The 15093-nt window shown below is 36.3% G+C and overlaps 1 protein-coding gene across 2 annotated transcripts in view; it reads left to right on the top strand.

Annotated features, from left to right (window-relative positions):
* DDX10 (DEAD-box helicase 10) overlaps positions 1–15093 on the top strand; it is a 288484-nt gene that overhangs the window by 13482 nt on the left and 259909 nt on the right. For both annotated transcript variants that reach the window (XM_081545393.1, XM_081545394.1), the window contains 4 exons: positions 1138–1258; positions 2163–2352; positions 7284–7410; positions 10332–10494. In XM_081545393.1, coding sequence (XP_081401519.1) covers positions 1138–1258; positions 2163–2352; positions 7284–7410; positions 10332–10494 — 601 coding nt within the window. The remainder of the gene's footprint in view (positions 1–1137; positions 1259–2162; positions 2353–7283; positions 7411–10331; positions 10495–15093) is intronic.

The following is a 15093-nucleotide window of genomic DNA, read 5'->3' on the forward strand; positions in this document are numbered from 1 at the left end:
AACATCAGTCCTTCCAATGAACACCCAGGGCTGATCTCCTTTAGGATGGACTGGTTGGATCTCCTTGCAGTCCAGGGGACTCTCAAGAGTCTTCTCCAACACCAGAGTTCAAAAGCATCAATTCTTCGACACTCAGCTTTCTTCACAGTCCAACTCTCACATCCACACATGACTACTGGAGAAACCATAGCTTTGACTAGACAGACCTTTGTTGGCAAAGTAATGTCTTTGCTTTTTAATCTGCTGTCTAGGTTGGTCATAACTTTTCTTCCAAGGAGTAAGTGTCTTTTAATGGTTCATGGCTAATTAATTCCAACTAACCTGAAAAATCTATTTGTTAATATTCATTGGGAAAGGTACCGTTTCAGTATGTGAACTAGTTCCTTTCAATAAAGTATGTAAGAGATTGAATAATTCAGAACATTGCTGGGTCAGCAGCAGGAGAAAGGAAGCTGAATAGAAGGTAGTTTTGAGGAGTGTTTATTTTAGGTCCTGGTAAAGCCTGCTGCTCCAATTCTCTTTGTTTTAGTTTACCTGGACCACTTGTTTCTGCTCGAGTCTCTTCTAGGTTGTGAGGATAAATACTTGAATTCTTGAATTTATGTGCAAACATGCACAAGAAAAGAAAGACTATCCCAAGCCCTCCCATACTCATGTACCTGTCACCCAGCTCTAACAAATAGCATCCTGTGGCTCTTCTTTCGAGGAGGGATTTTCCAGAAATTGGAGAACTCAACTCTTTTTTGCAGTCCAGGAAATGCAGTGAGTGGTGTCACAGAGTCTGTTCATTGTCCTTGGATTCTGATTTAAAGAATGGGTTTAATTCTAGTTTTTAATTCGGTTCTGGCAGACACAGGAGGAAGTAAAGACTTAGAGCATTCATATATTTCTCATGGCTCCAAAATCCTGCATATGATTAAGAACCTAGAGGAACTCTGAGTTCTTTAGATCTTCACTAAGGACTTTTATTTGGCCCAGAAATTTGGATATGCTGGAAAAACATAACGGAGAAGCTACATTTATTTCCAGAGTATCTACATTGCTATGACGAAATGCCACATGTAGATGGCTTATGTAGTTTTGGTACACAGGCTGCTCAGTGATGTGTCCATAATCAAAGGAAACAACTGTTTTCAGGATCTGAAACATGAAGCTGAGAGGATCAATAACATAAATATACTTGTTTGCACACCGGGTCGGCTTCTTCAGCACATGGATGAAACAATATGTTTTCATGCTACCAATCTCCAAATATTAGGTAAGTCTAATGAATCTTGATGAAAATAATCTCAGTCTTAGGAGCAAGCTATCATAAACTTTAGTGATAGAAATGTTTTATTGAATAAATATTGTGATTAAAAATCTTCAAAAGAACTTGAAGCAATTTTTTGACATATAGTTCTAAATCCAGAGAGTACAACTGAGACCTTTTTTAAGTCAAAAGAGTGAGAAAGAGATAAGCACTCTATTCCATATGAAATTAGATTCCTCAGTATTTGACACTGCTAAGAGTTATCTTTTAAGGTGAAAGATAAAAATCATCATCTACTTACGATGTTACCTATTGTGTATTTTTTAAATCAGCTTTTTGTCTTGGAATAATGTTAGCTTTATAGAATAGTTGCAGTGATAGTACAGAGAGCTCCTCTATACCCTTCCTTCCCTCAATTTCCCCATTGTAACATCTATAACTTTGGTACTTTTGCCAAAGTAAGTTAAGTACTAACATTGATATGTGTGTGTGTGTGTGTGTGTGTGTGTGTGCGTGCGCGCGCATGCGTGCCTGCTGAATCTGTCAGTCGCGTCTGACTCTGTGACCCCATGGACTGTAGCCTGCCTGGCTCCTCTGTCCATGGAATTTTTCAGGCAAGAATACTGGAGTGGGTTACCATTTCCTCCTCCAGAGAATCTTTCCCACCCAGGGATCGAACCTGAGTCTCCTGTGTCTCCTGCATCAGCAGACGGATTCTTTACCACTGAGCCACCTGGGAAGCCCTAACATTGGCGCATTTATTTAATAATTCCAAACTTCTTTTTTTATTTCACCAGTTTTTCCACTAATTCCCTTTTTCTGTTCTAGAATCCTATCCAGAATACCATATTGCTTTCAGCCTAATGTGTATGTTAAATATTGTACTTCAGTGTGCATTTTCCCTTTTTAGTTCTTGATGAAGCAGATAGAATCTTGGATATGGGCTTTGCTGACACCATGAATGCTATTATTGAAAACCTTCCCAAGAAACGTCAGACTTTGCTTTTCTCAGCTACACAAACCAAATCTGTAAAGGACCTTGCACGCTTGAGTTTGAAAAATCCTGAGTATGTTTGGGTTCATGAAAAAGCAAAATACAGGTATGTATTATTTGAAACCATGTTTGATTCAGTCAAAATCGGTGTTCTCTTTTTAGATTGAGAATTTACATTTCAAATTAATATGCTTTTCTAAGAAAGCATATTAATGTTATTGATTAAATATGCAAAGCATAGTGAATATAGTGGTCAAAATTATTTAAATTCTCAATACATTTTTAAATGTGAGATGACTCTAATGTATTTCCCAAATTGTGATGTTGGGAACACATTCCCCCATAAAATGGGAGTAAGGTGGGAAAACATGTTCCTGGATAGTTAAATAGCAAATATTGAGTTAAGATAAAGCAGTGTTCTTTAAGACTTCTTAGAAGAACCTTTGATGTTTTTATGAACTTTGTGGTTCTTAAAAGCAGTGGGAGATGAATAAAGCTTTCTGCATTTATCAAAATTATTTTGGTTTAGAATTTTTTTTTAAGCTGTATTATGCAGGGCTCATGTGCTATGGAGCACATTTTATCAAATGTATTAATATTTAGCAAAATACCTGTTTAAAACATTCCAGCAACAGCTGTTTTGTTTTGGTCTCACTAAAACTGGAAAGTAAGGTATGTGTGTCTGTGTCAGCCGCTTCCAACTTTTTTGGGGACCAATTTTGTGGAAGACAAGTTTTCTACTGACAGTGGGCGGGTGGGGTGGGGTGGGGTGGGGTGCGCTGGTTTCTGAATGATGCAAGCTCAGTAGGTTTCACGCTCCTTTGAGAACCTAATGCTGCTGATCTGACAGGAGGCAGAGGTCAGGTGGTAATGAGATGGCGAGCTGCGGTAAACACAGTTGAAGCTCCGCTAGCTCACCTACTGCTGTGAGACCTGATTCTTTTTTTTTTTCAAATCAATTTATTTATTTTAGTTGCGGGCTAATTACTTTACAATATTGTAGTAGTTTTTGCCATACATTGACATGAATCAGCCATGGGTTTACATGTGTTCCCCTTCCTGGACCCCCCTCCCACCTCCCTCCCCATCCCATCCCTCTGGGCCATCCCATTGCCCCAGCCCTGAGCATTTGTCTCATGCATCGAACATGGAATGGTGTTCTGTTTCACATATGATAATATACATGTTTCAATGCTATTCTCCCAGAATGTCCCACCCTCACCTTCTCCCTCAGAGTCCATAAGACTGTTCTATGCATCTGTGTCTCTTATTCTGTCTCACATATAGGGTTATCGTTACCATTTTTCAAATTCCATATATATGCATTAGTATACTGTATTGGTGTATTAGTATTAGTATTAGTATTAGCATTAGTATTCTTTCTGGCTTACTTCACTCTGTATTATGGGCTCCAGTTTCATCCATCTCAATAGAACCGATTCAAATGTATTTTTTTTAATGGCTGAGTAATATTCCATTGTGTATATGTACCACAGCTTCCTTATCTTAACAGGCCACAACTGCTACCAGGGTTGGGGACTTCTGGTCTTTGTGGCAGTAGAAGAGGTTGTATGTGTGTGTGTGTGTGAGAGAGAGAGAGAGAAATATGTAAATGGATTGGGAGAAATATGTTTTAAAGTGTATTTTGGTATTATGACAGCTGAAAGTGTATGTATGTTTGGTATGAATCATACATACATACATACATGCAGACTGTGGACCGATACGACTTTGAGAAACGTTTTCCAGTGAATTTAAATTAAATCTGTGTTGATGATCTCCATGTGGGCTCGCCCCTACCATTATCTTTGTCTTTCATTTCTTGCTGTGAAATGTTAGCATGAAAAGAAATATATTGGAAAAATGAATTGAGTTATCCTCTTGGAAAATCTTTAAATGCAGGAAATATGGGCATTCAGGCCCACCTTGACTTTGTTCAACCAATAGATGTCTAGGATTAAAGCCGGAGAAGAGGCTAAATTCTGTACTTCCTGATGATCCTAATGAATGAACTTGGGAAAATCTGAGTTCTGGTAGCTTTGGTTATCAAGAACTCCTCAGGAATGGGATAACAGGAGATATATGAGGTATAGTTACCTCCTTGGCTTACCATTGAGTAGACATTGTTTTTTATTTGTAAAGTTGTGTTGAGATAGCTATTGAAATTCTTAGTACAGTTAATTTGATAGTCTAAAGACTGTCTAGGTCTTTTGATTTTCTTCTTTTTTTTTTTTTGCTGTTTCCTTTCTGCCTGTTTTAAAAACTCACTAGTGTCTTCTTGTCTGGAGAATCCCAGGGACAGGGGAGCCTGATGGGCTTCCGTCTATGGGGTCGCACAGAGTCGGACACAACTGAAGCAACTTAGCAGCAGCAGCAGCAGCAGCAGTGTCTTTACCAGACACTGATTTTTCAATATTAGATAGTCTCTAAATTGCAAATTAATTGTATATATTATCCCTGTCCCCAATTTCTGTAGATAATAGTTGGTCTTTATCTGTAGATCTTAGTTAGCTAGAAAAAACTGAGTGTAAAAATTGTTTACTCCATAAATAATTCTTGAAAGCAGGTCCATCATTTGTAAAAGATGTGATTTTCAGAAAACATTTTAGAAGGTAGAAGGCAGATATTTAGCAACATAATTTACAAAACTATAGCTTATCTGGTAATGACTGCAATACTCTGTAATTTCAAATTCACCAGAAGCACTATAAAAAGCAGCTGCTGCTGAATTTTGTTTAATGTCATTATTGAATTTTCCCCTTTAGCAACTTAACAGTTTGGTTCATATACCCTGAGAGATTATGGTTGAGAATATTTTAAGGCATAAAAGGATATTTACTCTCAAATTGTAAAGGATCAGAAAAATCAAAATTGAATCTTTCTGAGTTGTTTATCAGAGTATACACAGAAGTACACTAGTGTGTTTCCTTTATATTGCTGTCAGTTCAGTTCAGTCGTGTTCGACTCTTTGTGACCACATGGACTGCAGCATGCCAGGCTTCCCTGTCCATCACCAACTCCTGGAACTTGCTCAAACTCGTGTCCATCGAGTCGCTGATGCTATCCAACCATCTCATCCTCTGTCATCCCCTTCTCCTCCTGCCATCAATCTTTCCCAGCATCAGGGTCTTCTCCAATGAGTCAGTTCTTCACATCAGGTGGCCAGAGTACTGGAGATTCAGTTTCAGCATCAGTCCTTCCAATGAATGTTCAGGACTGATTTCCTTTAGGATAGACTGGTTTGATCTCCTTGCAGTCCAAGGGACTCTCAAGAGTCTTCTCCAACACCACAGTTCAAAAGCATCAATTCTTTGGTGCTCAGCTTTCTTTATAGTACAGCTCTTCACTTCCATACATGACTTCTAGAAAAACCATAGCTTTGACTAGATGGACCTTTGTCAGCAAAGTGATGTCTCTGCTTCTTAATATGCTGCCTGGATTGGTCGTAGCTTTTCTTCCAAGGAGCAGGTGTCTTTTAATTTCATTGCTGCAGTCACCATCTGCAGTGATTTTGGAGCCCAAGAAAATAAAGTCTGTCACCGTTTCCATTGTTTCCCCATCTATTTGCCATGAAGTGATGGGACTGGATGGCATGATCTTAGTTTTCTGAATGTTGAGTTTTAAGCCAGCTTTTTCATTCTTCTCTTTCACTTTCATCAAGAGGCTTCCCTTTTTTCCCTTTTTATAAACAGACACCCAAGGTTTGCCTGTATGTGCATAAATGTATATATACCTTCAGTCCCATAAATGGTATCAAATTTTGCTTCTTTCAGGGTTAACAATATGCCCTAGTGATCACATCGTAGCACTATATAGATTCCTCATTCCTTTTTTATAGTTGTATATTACATAATTGTGTGGATGTACAGTGGTTCATTCCACAGGATTTTACTGATGGACATATGGGTTGATTTCTATCTTTTTTTTTTTGCTGTGTAAATTAAATGATAGTATATCTTTTTGTGTTTTTACCAGATTATTTTTTGGAACAAAATCCTAAAATTAGGTTTATTAGTTCAAAGAGTAAATGCATGTATATTTCTCTAAAACATTTTTATTATGAGAGATTTCAAACGTATACAGTTGAAAGAATTTTACAGTTAAAACCCTATACCCACCACCTGGATGCTCCTTGATGGTAGCATCCATTTACTATCCATTTATCCATCCCTCTATATATCAACCCATCTTATTTTTGATGCATTTTGAAGAAATTGGCAGACATCTGTACACTTCCTTTAAACATTTCAGTATACTTCCTTTAAACATTTCAGTACGCATATCAGTAACTAAAGTTAAATATTTGTATAGAGATTTTCTTTCTTGATATAAGATTTACATACAATGCAATGAACAAATTGAGTAAATTTGCTCAGTTTTGATAAATGTGTATGTCTCTGTAACCCAAGGCCCTACTAAGAGGTGGAACCTTAGCATAAGCCCAGCAAGTTCCCTTATATCCTTCAATTGATCCTTGACCCTACTCTTATAGAGGTGACTCCTATTTGCATGTAATATATACATATGTATATATCTATGTATAATTAAACTTTTTATTTTATGTTGGAGTATAGCTGATTAACAATGTTGTGATAGTTTCAGGTGGATAGCAAAGGGACTCAGCTGTTCATATACATGTATCCATTCTCCCCCAAACTCCCCTCCCACCCAGGCTGCCATAGAACACTGAGCAGTGTTCCCTGTGCTATACAGTAGGTCCTTGTTGGTGATCCATTTAAATGTAGCGATGTGTACATGTCAATCCCAAACTATTCCTTCCCCCATTCTTCCCCCCTGGAAATCATGTATATTTTTGATATTTAATCTGTAAATGATTTTGAGTGTATTTTGGACATAATGCTGCATTCATTTCCTAAGGGGCAATAGAGAAAGTTGTTTTCAGGGTATGTGTGTATGTATGTATGAAAAATTTGCTTGGGAGGCGTACCATTGTTAACATTTGTTTTATTTTTCAGTCTGGATTTCAAAGTTACCAACATGACATATTTTTAATATTTTCCCTCTTATTTGCATAAGCACCCCTGCTACTTTGGAACAGAACTACATAGTTTGTGAACTGCAGCAAAAAATAAGTGTGCTGTATTCCTTTTTGAGAAGCCACCTGAAGAAGAAAAGTATTGTATTTTTCTCCAGTTGTAAAGAGGTACCTAGTGTTTATTGTTCTTAAGTTATTCATGTTGAATTATCACACATAAAATTTCAAATTTCAGTTAGAAAATGCTACTTTTCTTTTGTAATAAATGCAGTGCTAAATGCAAAGAGATTTGTAGATAATGAGAATCTTGTGTCTTCATTTTTAAAGGAACCCACGGATGAGACTTCAAGCTCAGTAAAGAAAGGCAGAAACTGTTTTTACTTCAGTGTTGTTAGCATCTAGCACAATACTTAGAATATGGTAGTCCTCAATAAATATTGGGAGAACAACAGTTGAATGTCTAGGCTAACTAGAGGTCTTTATGATCTGATGTGTACCTTACTCTCTGTGAATACGCTGTTTATTTCCCTGCCTCTTTGTCTTTGTTCATGCTGATCTGCTTATCTCCCTGTGTTCCTCCATTTGGAGGAATGATTAATATCCTTTAAGGCTAAGCTCAAGTTCAAGTTTTATGCCTGAAAGTCCTTTTCTGACACTCCCGAACCCTCTTTTGACAATGAATTGCACCTTCCTCTGTCTTTTGGTAGTGTTTTGATTATATCTGCCTTTGTTTATCAGCATTTCTTGAACACTAGTCATGTGCTTATAAGTAAAGGATTCAGTGATGTATAAGAAAACTTGGTCTTTTCTCTTTAAGAGAAGAAACTATGGTTCGTTTTTGTATATTACTTTTCGTTTACTATATTTCAGATTTCCTGATAACATATAGTTGTTGGTATATAGTAGATTGATTCTAGATTTATAGCTTTTGCAGTAGCGTAGCATGATGAATATGCAGTGAGTTTTCCTCCAGTTTATGGGGAAGATAAGTAGTGTTCTGTCTCTATTTTGAGGAAAGCACAGAACTTCATTATTTTTCCATGTAAAGAATGACTTCAGATTTTTTAGGATTTCTTTTAGATTTTTAGAATTTTATATTTTCCTAAAGAATGGATGTTTTTCATATTTACGTACAAGGAAATAATTTTAAGGGTTAATGTTTAAAGTTTTTACTCCGTAATACTCTGCTTTTCCTCTTCACAGTGGAAAAACTACACTCTGCCCTTTTTTGATCTATATTCTTTCTATACCTCTTCAGTTCTGTGACTTTAAATGCTGTCTGTATTCTAAGCCTTGACTTCTTTCCTGAGCCCCTGCCTTGTGTATCCATTTGACTTCTAGATATTTCCATTTGGGCAAGCAATTTAAGATTTCCTATTTCTGAGATCTGCTCCCTCCAACTCTTCCGCATCTCATTAAATGATCGAATCTTAAATTCTTGCCTGTCTTCAACTCACAATCTGTTGACAGTTTTTGTTAGTTTTACCACCTCTCACCACCCCTCTTACTACAATGCAGTTTAAACCATGCTTAACTTTTTCTTAGGCTGTTGATTGATCTTCCATTTCTGTAGTTCGTCCATTTCCATGTGTACTTTTCTGAGATTGGGTTGCCTAAGAGTGTATCTGCGGTCTGGTCTGTGGGTTCTTTCTCATCTCCGCTTTCACAGTAGCCTTTTAAATAACTTTACAAAAGGAAAAGAGGAGTCCTTCTATGCCATCTTACTGGTGCATTGTCTCAGGATCAGAGAATCTTCCTAGCACCAGAGTATTATATGAGAAAATGAATAACTTCAATGCTGGGGCAGCAAGTCAATTTTGTAATTAGGTGGCTTTGCATTCTTTACTTTCAACAAAATTTGAAGGAAGACTTAATGAAGTTACTAGCTGCTAGATGCGGAGAAGGAAATGGCACCCCACTCCAGTATTCTTGCCTGGAGAATCCTATGGACGAAGGAGCCTGGTGGGCTGCTGTCCATGGGGTCGCACAGAGTCAGACAAGACTGAAGCGACTTAGCAGCAGCAGCAGCAGCAGCTGGTAGATGAAATTATTTGTAATATACCATCATGACATATTTTATAGGAACTCAAAAAGTTAAGGTTTTTCTAGTCCATTTTCTGTATTTTCATGAAAAATATTTTCTTAACACCTATATTAGAGAAATGGAATAAAATTATGTTGGACTCTGCCTCAGTTTAGCAATCACTTGTATTCATTTTTAAGTATGTAAACTAAAGAAAAATAAAGCTAAGGCAACAGCTTCATCTAGTCTCATATATTGAGAGAGATAATAGAATTTTATTTTTTACGTCTAACAGTTTTTTAAATAAAATTCTAACATCTCTGTTTTTGGCCAGTTCTATACTAATAATTGTAATAGTAACTGAGTCTGAGAACTTGTAATGCAGCTTTATGGCTACAGAAAATTAAAATTAAAACATATATGTATAGTTTTGTTATTGAAAGTAATGAATTGTGATAAAGTGATCAATAAGAGACTTTTAAGTATAAAACAAGATAAAATTCTGTGAGGTCAGGAAATAGAAATATGAGTTCAAGGAGAAAAAAAATGATGTAAAATTTTTTTGTTAAAGAAGAGGTTCTTCACATTTTGTTAGTAATTTTCCTTTTTTAAAGACTGTTCTAGAGCAGTCTCAGGTTTGCAGCAAAATTGAGGGGCCCTGCCTCACACATATGTAGTCTCCTCTATTATTTTTATATATTTTTAAATAACTGGTGGTGGATATCAAATTTCTGTGCTATTTAGAATCTGTTGGATACATTTATAAGAGGTAAGTCTTCACTTTAAAATATATTTAAATTTACGGGAAATGACATTCTTTGCAACCACTTAGAAATGTCAGATACTAACTTAACAATTTTGGGAGAGCATATTTATTTCAAAATTCTTTTAGGAAAAATAACATGAGGAAAAATGTTTGAAGACCACAGCTCCAGACTACATTTCCTTTTCTCTATTCTGTGCTTTAATTAAACTTGTGCTCCATAATGCATTTTTCTGTTCATCTTGTAAACTTATTTCCTGCTGTTACCCAGAAGTACCAAATCATTTTTCGGTTAACTCCTAGGTTCAGTATCTGTACCGAGTGTTCTGCCGGCTGCGTCCTGGTGTTTCCATCCTCGCCCTGCATGGGCGACAGCAGCAGATGAGAAGAATGGAAGTCTATAACGAATTTGTTCGCAAGAGAGCTGCAGTGCTCTTTGCTACTGATATTGCAGCCAGGGGGCTGGGTAAGAAAACTTCTTTTGAGAAAATTTTCTGTGATCATGGGCTTATAAAGGGTATATTTTGGTAATTCAAATAGTAGACTCAAATAATTGGGCTTTCTTATTTTATAAAAGAAAAATAAGTACATTGACAACTGAGATGACTAAACTAAGAATATGTCAGTGAAAATTTTTGTAGTATTTTCACTTTTTGTGCTCTTAATGTTTCATGATAGTAATTGCATTGTAAAATCTTAAGGAGCCTACACAATCAAAGTTAAAAATTTAAAGATATGAAAAAAATTGTTTCTTCGAAATTTGAAAACTTGACAAATACTATTATAAGAAAAATCAATGAAATCCTCTTTTCTCCAAACATTTTACTTGTTACTTTAAGATCACTACATTTAATGTGTTTAATCTTTTAAAAAGCCACTACAATATTATACAACTGATGACTTTGTGGAAGTGGGATGGGATATGGAAGTAATTACAGAGGAAAACTAGAGGTAAGAAAAAGGATGAAGAGAAATAAGTGGTAATTTGAATTCTTGTATCAATCTTATTGCATTAATTATTATGGCACATCTTAAACATACATGAAGAAATTGAGCCTAAAGTACCCTTGTTATACATAGTACCCAGTTTGAGTGGTTATCTTTTTCTTGATCTCCCTTAGTGCCTGTCTACTGCCCCTCTGGGAGTGTTTTAGAGTATATCTCAGTCATCGTATTAGTCCATTCAAATGTGACTGGCAGCAGTAGTCAAGTATGCGTATTTTTAAAGTTCTCTAGGCTGTTTCTCAGCCCCAATAACTCATTCCGACTACCCTTTCCTACTCCCTACTCCCTCATTACTGTTTTGAATATGTAGTCTTGAAGCATTTTACCTATGTTTATATCTGCTTGTATTACACTGTCATTCCACCTGACCCTCCTGATTTTTGAACCTTAAATAGTTTAGGTCAATGTAAACAATTAATTATATTGCACATGTAATATGTATTCTATATATATCACAATGAACAGATATAACTATTTTGTTATATTTTCCTTGCAGTTTGTTAAAGAAGCCAACTATTTACCAAATGTAGTTGGAATTCTTTTTGTCCCCTTTCCCAGTCTTTAAATGAGGGCTGTTCACCTCTTGTCTGTGATAGAATTCAGGAGGTTCTGTACTTAGATGGAGAAAAAATTATATATATATATATTTACTAACCTTTAACTGAATTTAATATTTTCTTCAATTATAGATGGAAGCAATGAATTGTTGTGCTAGTAGCTGTAACCTTGTCATCAGTTGAAATTGTGTTGTTGTTCAGTTGCTTAGTTGTGTCTGACTCTTTGTGATCCATGAACTGCAGCACAATATACTTCTCTGTCCTTCACTATCTCCTGGAGTTTTCTGAATATCAGGTCCGTTGAGTTGATGATGCCATCCAAACATCTCATCCTCTGTCGCCCCCTTCTCCTCCTGCCATCAATCTTTCCCAGCTTCAGGGTCTTTTCCAGTGAGTCAGCTCTTTGCATCAGGTGGCCAAAATATTGGGGCCTCAGCTTCAGCATCAGTCCTTCCAATGAAAATTCAGGGTTGATTTCCTTTAGGGTTGACTTGATTCAATCCTAGGATTGAATCAAATCCTTTATGATTTGATCTCTTTGCAGTCCTAGGGACTCTCAAGAGTCTTCTCCAGCACCACAGTTTGAAAGCACCATCAATTCTTTGGTGCTCAGCCTTCTTTATGGCCCAATTCTCTCATCTACGTGGTTATTGCAAAAACCACAGCTTTGACTATATGGATGTTTGTTGGCAAAGTGACATCTCTGCTTTTTAATACACTGTCTAGGTTTGTCATAGCTGTTCTTTCAAGGAGCAAGTGTCTTTTAATTTCATGGCGGCAGTCACCATCTGCAGTGATAGGAGCTTAAGAAAATAGTCTGTCACTCTTTCCATTGTTTCCCCATCTATTTGCCATGAAATGATGGGACTGGATGCCATGATCTGAGTTTTTTGAATGTTGAATTTTAAGCCAGGTTTTTCACTCTCTTTCACCTTCCTCAAGAGGCTCTTTAGTTCCTATTCGCTTTCTGCCATTAGGGTGGTGTCATCTGCATATCTGAGGTTATTGACATTTCTCCTGGCAGTCTTGATTTTAGCTTGTGATTCATCCAGCCTGGCATTTTGCATGATGTACACTGCATAGAAGTTAAACAGGCAGAGTGACAATATACAGTCTTGATGTATTCCTTTTCCAGTTTTGAACCAGTTCCTTGTTCCATGTCCAGTTCTAACTGTTGCTTCTTGACCTGGAATTCCATCACCTCCACTAGCTTTGTTTGTAGTAATGCTTCCTAAGGCCTCTTGACTTTACATACCAGGATGTCTGGCTCTAGGTGACTGACCACACCATCATGGTTATCTGGGTCACTAAGACCTTTTTTGTACAGTTCTGTGTATTCTTGCCACCTCTTCTTAATCTCTTCTACTTCTGTTAGGTCCTTACCATTTCTGTCCTTTATTGTGCCTGTCTTTGCATAAAATATTCCCTTGATATGTCTAATATCTCTTGAAGAGATCTCTAATCTTTCTCATAGATATTTTCATTTTATATTGTAGTTTCTGTAGATATCTTGCAGTATTGTTTATACTTAATACAATTTTGATATTATAGTGGTCGATACATAAGTAAGTTGTTATTTAATATGTCAGTGAATAAGCATATACATTGCTATATAAACAATTCAATAGAATGTTTATTTCATGTTGACGTGTAAATTTCCAGTGTATTTGTGTCGTGTATCTCATGGTATGGCCAGGAATATCTTTAGAGTATACCAGTATCTTTTTTAAACTTTATTTTTTTCTTAATTTTCCCAGTTCTATTTCTTAATGAATAATATGGGTAAAAATGAGTTATGAGACACAGTAGTCCCTGCTTTACCCACTCCTCACTCTCCAGAAGCAATTATTTCTCTTAGTATTTAGCTTCATATTTCTAAGTAGTTTTCTTATATTGAGTTAATGATCGGGTTAAAATTTGTTTAGTTTTGTGTTTTCCATTCTATTTTCTCAAATGTTCCAGCAGATGTCACCTGTTTAGTTTCCTAACAGTTCAAACATAGTCTGTTTCTTTTTCCCTTAGGACCTTCCCATTGCAGCCTTTTGTCTCCAGCTCTAATCTGGACTGGTTGCTCCATAAGCTTGATGCACATGATACTTTCCAGATATCTCTCTTCCTTTTTTTTGATTTATCAATAATTCTGTTATTTTTTAAATGAAAACTCATCCTTTAATAGCTTCCTAAGTAAGAGTGTACGGGAAGTACATTTTTTGAATTATTACATGTGTTATGATGTCTTATTCTTAAATGATTGAGAATTGAAATCTAGTTTGAAACAATTTTCTCTTAAAACTTAGCAGATAGTGCTCCATTGTCTTATAGTAGTCAGTATTATGTTGACAAGACCTTTGCCTTTCTGATTTTGTTTTTTGTAGCCTCTTTTTCTTATTCTGGCTTTTCTTAGGGTTTTCTTTTTATCTACAGAGTCCTGAAATTTTATGGTAATGTACTTTAGTATGAGGTCCCATTTGGTGTATCGACATTCAGTATGTATTTTTCAATCTGGACCAGCACTGTTCAATAGAATTTTCTATGATCATTGAAATGTTCTATGTTTGCACTGTCTAATACTGTAGATACTAGCTAAACATGACAGTTGTTCACTTGAAATGTGTCCAGTGCAGTGAGGAAAGAATTAAGTTATTTTATTAAATTTTAATTTAAACTTGACTGAAGTTTCTATATTGAGCAGCACATGATAGAGACTCATGTCTTTCCTTTGCAAGAAATAAACTTCTGAATTCCTTCTTTGGTGATTTGGTTAAATACAGTTTCAGTATTTATTTTCACTGTGTAATTATTGCTTACTAATGGGGAATTCACTCTTTCCGGAAGAATATTTTACCTCTTTGACCAATCCACTAGTTTTTCTGTTTCTTCCGTTGCCATCTTATTGTCTCTTTCTTGTTATATCTGGGAGATTTCTTGATTTTATATTTCAACTTTTCTGATTAAAATTTTAGTTAAGTACTCAGTGTTTCTTTTTTATAGCCTCTTATTCTTATCTGATGGATGCAGTGTTTTATTTCTCTGAAGGTAGTAGGTTAAAGTTCTCTTTACATTGTTTCTGTTTCTGCCGAGTTTCATTTTTACTCCTCTGTCTGTCTTCATTTTTCGAGACTTTTCCCAATTGTCCGCAGTTGGCTGTGTTTTATTGTATTTAGCAGTGAAACATCAGAAAAGATTATTTGACGTGATTAGTATGTGGATGATGGTTGCTGACTAATGGCCTTCATTGCGAGGGGATTTTGGATGGAGTTGATCACCCTATGGAGGACTCAAAACGTCAAACTCTATTTAGTATTTTTTGAACATTGAGTCTCTCCAGGTAAGAATATGTCACGTTCGTGAGTAGAGGATTAAGCTTGCTGCTGGCTCTATAGAAACCTGGCGAGGAAGTAGACATAGAGGGCTCCCACTAAGGCTTACACTCTGTAGCCCTGTTTTCAAGGGCTCTGGTGCCTCTTTCTTCCACTCTCTCTGGTGTCTTGGTTTGAAGCCTT

This window comes from Giraffa tippelskirchi, chromosome 11 (genome assembly GCF_054371585.1).
Source record: "Giraffa tippelskirchi isolate mGirTip1 chromosome 11, T2T-mGirTip1v1.2.pri, whole genome shotgun sequence".
In the NCBI taxonomy this organism is placed as follows: Eukaryota; Metazoa; Chordata; class Mammalia; order Artiodactyla; family Giraffidae; genus Giraffa; species Giraffa tippelskirchi.